Source organism: Etheostoma spectabile, chromosome 13, assembly GCF_008692095.1.
Source record: "Etheostoma spectabile isolate EspeVRDwgs_2016 chromosome 13, UIUC_Espe_1.0, whole genome shotgun sequence".
Lineage (NCBI taxonomy): Eukaryota > Metazoa > Chordata > Actinopteri > Perciformes > Percidae > Etheostoma > Etheostoma spectabile.
The window spans coordinates 26,670,903-26,676,290 of record NC_045745.1 but is presented as its reverse complement, the minus strand read 5'-3'; the positions used below and the strand labels follow the sequence as shown (position 1 = coordinate 26,676,290).

Here is a 5,388-nt window from a genome sequence, read left to right as displayed (position 1 = left end):
ATATATATATATATATATATATATATATACTGTACGTATATATAATATTCCATGACAAATCATATCCTCTGACCTCACAAAAAACTCATTTTTGTCACTCTAACACCCTATTAGAAATATTTCAAACTCAAAATACCTTACTCTTTTTTACAATTGTGTCAAAGTCAGTTTTTGTTAATATTTGAAGTGTTAGTGTAATCCTTTTGTTATAACCATGTCCTCAAACCTGCCTCAAGTTTTCTGGTTGAGAAGAGAGAGTCGCACTCCTTCCACAACACCCAACATCTCCTTCAGAATGATGGTAAAAACTCCAAAAGCTCTCCTCTCTGGGAACAAAAGTTTCTGCCATCTGCTTATTAAATAATCTGGTGGTCTTAAAGTAAATAAAGCTCTTAAGCAAAATGGACTTATATCTATCAAATGTATCTGTAATAAGGAGTAAATTTAATTCTGTAGATTAGGAAAGTAGCTGGTTATATACTGGTCTAGTATATAATTGCAGTACAATAGGGTTTTCGTATCAGTACATCAGTGTGATTTGTTTTGTTTTTTTACTCTCACCTGTGAACCAGAGAACTTCAGTTGAAACAAATGTAAATCATTTTTTACCTATATATTTCAAATGTGAAGCATTTTTATTTTTAGTGTTTTTACATGTGGTTGTGTGGATTTTAGTAATGTATTTATACAAAAAATAAATATTTCTAGTGACTGATTTTTTTTAAAACCATAAAAATATTAATGACATAATGATTTCCAACATATTCCATGAAAAGAGCTGTTGAGCAATGTGACTTAATATTATTTATGGAAAAATATACCAGTTCAATGTATAAATGAAATGGAGTTTGGGGTTACAGAGCCATTCTCTCCTGTGACTCCTTTAACCAAAGCAGACATAGAGCTGAATGCTTCGTCCATTTAGCCTTGCCGTTCCCCGACTGCCAACTCGGAATTGACAAAAGATGTGATTTCAGTTGGTTAAATCTGCCACCTATTGGAATAATATGGAGTCACATTTGGGATTGGATTTACTCAGGTCAAATTGTGTTCCTGGGAAGTTGGCCAAAATATACAACCATTATCACCATATCCTACATTATTATTATTATTACAAAGAATTACCTTAGGGCTAGACTGTGTCCAATATGCAGGTTGGGGCTATATTTTGCTTCTTTAAATAGTCACAAATGTTGATATAGTATACAAGATTTAAACAATTTTAGGAAATGATGTCTTTAAAATGAATTTACACTCTGCACTGAATGGTGACAAAGTTTAACCATGTGCAAGGATGCCGGCAAAATGAATGAATTAAGGTCAAAGGTACTTTAATGAAATAAAAGTAGATAAAGTTACATTTATAAAGTGTATGCAGGTCCTTGTGATATTAAACATGATTTTGTTCAACAGAAGACAAGGTAGTGAGGAACCAGCTAAATGAAGCTTATTTTGGCACCGTCTTACAAAAAGGTTAATGTTTAACAGCCTCATCTTTCACAGCGAGACACATTTTCGTTGCCAGACTTTTAATCTTTAGGAGCCTCATTTGCTAAATTGTCCAGGTTTGGTCCGTCAAAGCGTATAAAGTGCCATCCTTCGCTGGCGGTTAGGTCCAGAGCTCCTTTAGCAGCGTAGAAGTCTCGAGTGGGAGTATTCCAGTCCAACACAGACAGTTGCAACCGCACACACTGCTTCTTCTTCCCCACCTGAGAAAACAAAGTCAGTCGTGCTGTTACCGCTTCATGACACAGATGGACAGATGAACAATGTTGAGCTTTAGTGGTAAACAAACCCATTTACCTCAGCGACTTTGCTCAGCAAACCCTTACCAATGCCCCTTCCTGTATAGGAAATCAATAAAAGTAGAAAAAAATGTTTATGCTTGAGGACAAAACAATTACAAAAAAAAAATGCCAAAGATATTACCGAAACATTAGGAAACTATGATTCCCACAACTAAGCAAGTACACAAAACACATTTTACACAACACTTTCTTTTCAGGTTACGTTATCATTTCAACACATATTCTACCTCGGAATTCTGGCATCACGTACAGGTCCTCCAAATATACTGACCGCCCCTTCCATGTACTGTAGGTATAAAAGTAAAGGGCATATCCGACAATTGTGAATCCTACATGCACAAAAAGAAACAAGGAATCAAAAAGACAAGACAATTTTAAATCCCTAAAAATAGAGTGGAAAAAGTCTCTTATGTCTTGGATAAAACAATGGTGGATGGATTTCAAGTCTATGGATGCTCAGTCACTGTGCAATCCCCCTTACCTACCTTCAGTTTACGCTGAAAAAGAAATAGACTAACATCTGACACTGTTGATTTATGAGGCCGCATTTGAGTAGGCATCAGGATTTGTTGAATACTGAATGGAAGTAACAGTAAGGGCCCAGACCTGTTGTTATATGTTGTTCAACAATTTACCTTCTTTAGATTTATGCTCCTCAGGCACTTCTGCAACGAGGCATTCAAAGAAGGGATTTTGGCAGAAACCGTCCCGCTCCAGTTCTAAAGTAAAGCCATAATGTATTAATACTCAATAAATACTCACTTACCCAAATGATAAGGCACGTAAAAAACATCAATACTTAAAACATTTAAAGATTACTTTATTACTTGTTTACAACTCTCCTCTTATTCACTCTCCAGGACACCCTGAAAGAAGAGATCTTGTAACTCAATGGGACCTTTCTGGCTAAAAACTATTTTGATAATAACAGCTAATTTTCAGGAACATAGAGACACTGCTACAAATTAGTCCATTAGGCAAGAAACAAGCTGAAAAGAAATTATATAACTCCAGATGTGGATCACATCCTACATTCCAATTTTTCACATCTAAATCTTCAGGTTTCATCCAGACTAAGCTGTTTACCTTACTTGTAAACATGTTGAATGCACACACATGTCCTGATACAAACCTGCATGAAGTATTTTCTTCTATTCCTCTTTAATTTGTGCATTGCTTCCAATATGGCATATTATACCGCTATCACTTGTTGGTATGTTATCTTCAGTCACCAGAGATGTCTTTCATGTCGTCCTTATGCTCGTGGTGTGAGGCATACTTACAGAACACGAGATAGAATCAATTTGGGGAGCCGCTCGTCAAAACATTGCTCAACATTGCTACTAGTGGTCAAAAACTCAACTAGGTACCTTTAAAAGCAATATGTATGTATTGTACACATGATAGTCATACTGTTGCCTGGCTGTTGTATTTATGTTCACCGCTCCTTTCTAAGCAGACAATGAGTAGGCTACTCAGCAACTTACAATTTATGATAAGATAGCAAGAGAGACTGCTTAAGTACAGAAAATGTTTGCATGGCAAATGATAAAGAGCAAAATGAGGAGCCATAACCACATTTTTGAAAATGTTCTCCAAAAGATTTGATTCAACACGTGCTGAGCTCTCCTGCGCTTCTGCTTTTTAAACAGAATCTAATCTCACTAGTCATTCACATGGTTTATTATTTACACATAGCTGGTTACAAAGTCTCGCAATGCTTAACTAACGTTAACTAACTCAAATTGCACATTATACGCTTCAGACACACACAATACGCAAACCCGGGACCACTTCTGTTAACTGATACGAAAGGCTAAATGAAATTGTGACATTTTTAATTGTTACACTTGGACTTTTCTTAAAACATGTTCTATAATTGATTAAGTGCAGAATTACCTTTATGAGATATCTTCACTTGGTCGGGCATGTTTTCATAAACCGCCAACTCCTGAAAAAAGGAGAGGGGGTTGTTAAAAGGTTATATGTGAATGTATGCACCGTGTCATTTGACAAATATACCAGTAACGTAACGGTAAGGTCAGGTTTAACGTTAACGTTACAGCATTGTGAAGCATTTTTAAGTTAGCTTCGTTTCCTATCGTAACGACTCGGTACTGAGCCTCACCAATATCATTCTCGATATTTCTTTGCAGTCTTCTTTTAATGCAGCCCGTACTTTAAAGTCCATTTTTGTTTAGTGTACCACAGTCAAACTACTGTCTTTTTCCTCAGAGAGAAATCAAATGACTGTAATAGCGATTTTGCGATTCCTAGGATAGCGAAGGCATAACCCGCGCTAATCTGCCTCTGATTGGTTTCCCTGGTATTCTTTCCCTACCCAATCTCATTCCTCAATCCAACAAACGAAGGTAACCAGTAATAGCCAATCAAAGGCAGAGTAGGGCGGGTCATGCCTTCGCCTTCCTAGGAAACGCAAATTTGCTTACAAATCACAAATCACCACGTTGAAAATAGGTTGAAAACGACTGTTGAAACCATAGACAGTTAAAGAAGTCGAAACATCAGAAACAGGAAATAGTTCCGGTGTTGCAATTTTGTTTTCAAAATAAAAGATAGAGACGGCCACAAATAGTCAAAACCCATAGACCGTTAATATCAATAATATACGGTCTATGTCAAAACCAAAGGGGTGAGCCATGGAGCTAGAACAGTGACAGTAGTTAACCTGTGGTATTGAAAATAAAATTTGGCATTGAAATAACAAATATTGGCACTGAAAACATTTTGAACTAATATATAAAACACAAACATCAAAAAGTAATAATCTCATAATGCCATTATATTATTTCACTTTGACATTTGTTTGTATTATGTTTGGTTTTTCAGTGTCAACCTACATTTGTTCTTGATGTCTTTTCAGTGACAGGTTTTTTTACGCTGTTAAAGGGGTGATAGAATGCAAAAAAACGATTTTACCTTGTCATATGTGAATAACGACAGTTCGGTGGGTGAATAAAACATACGTAGAAGCTCAAAATCCCGTTGACATGCCTTTCCTCTGAAAATCCCACATTTTAAAACTGCCGCTGAAAACGGGCGAATCCCAACAGAGCCAAAAGATGACGTCAGGATCTGAGGACCTGTAGTTTTGTCACGCCCATGGCTGTATTAGGAGAACGGTCACGCCCCAAACATTTACACACAGGCCACTGACCAGAGAACAGTTCGGAATGTAGCTCGGTCAAGTGGATGTCAGACGATCCGCTACTTTGACGGGATTTACAAAGAAGAAAGTTTGGAATATTATCCAGGATATTGACTATGAGCCAGGGTCGTAAATGCAGTGTTCCAGGCTGTACAATGAATGGTGACACTTCCCATAGCCTTCCCAAGGAACCAAACACTCGACGAGCATGGCTGATGTTTCTCCATAAGGAGATCCCTGTGAAGTTCGACACTCAGTTATTAATTTGCTCGGACCATTTCACCAAAGACTGTTTTCAAAACTTTGGACAATTTGAAGCAGGATTTGCTAAACTTCTGTTGCTGAAAAAAGGATCTGTTCCGACTGTCTGGTCATCACAACCACAAGCTGTAAGTAGGATTTCGTCGCTAA

At 37.1% G+C, this 5,388-nt stretch overlaps 2 protein-coding genes and 1 long non-coding RNA gene across 3 annotated transcripts in view; 2 read left to right on the top strand and 1 right to left on the bottom strand.

Annotated features, from left to right (window-relative positions):
- cldn15b (claudin 15b) overlaps nt 1-464 on the top strand; it is a 5,858-nt gene extending 5,394 nt beyond the window's left edge. The window contains exon 5 of the mRNA XM_032534022.1: nt 1-464. This exon is cut by the window's left edge and continues 889 nt beyond it. The gene's annotated coding sequence lies outside the window, so the exon portion shown is untranslated.
- An 850-nt stretch (nt 465-1,314) lies between these two features.
- sat2b (spermidine/spermine N1-acetyltransferase family member 2b) lies at nt 1,315-4,249 on the bottom strand. The gene is made up of 6 exons (XM_032534029.1): nt 3,937-4,249; nt 3,708-3,759; nt 2,444-2,527; nt 2,036-2,137; nt 1,804-1,844; nt 1,315-1,709 (listed from the first exon to the last, which is right to left on the bottom strand). The coding sequence occupies exons 1-6, from the start codon at nt 3,997-3,999 to the stop codon at nt 1,530-1,532; spliced, it is 522 nt and encodes a 173-aa protein (XP_032389920.1). The 5' UTR covers nt 4,000-4,249; the 3' UTR covers nt 1,315-1,529.
- Nucleotides 4,250-4,785: 536 nt separating this feature from the next.
- Nucleotides 4,786-5,388, top strand: part of LOC116700651 (uncharacterized) — a 3,395-nt gene continuing 2,792 nt past the window's right edge. Inside the window, exon 1 of the long non-coding RNA XR_004334695.1 lies at nt 4,786-5,366. This is a non-coding gene — a long non-coding RNA (uncharacterized LOC116700651). The remainder of the gene's footprint in view (nt 5,367-5,388) is intronic.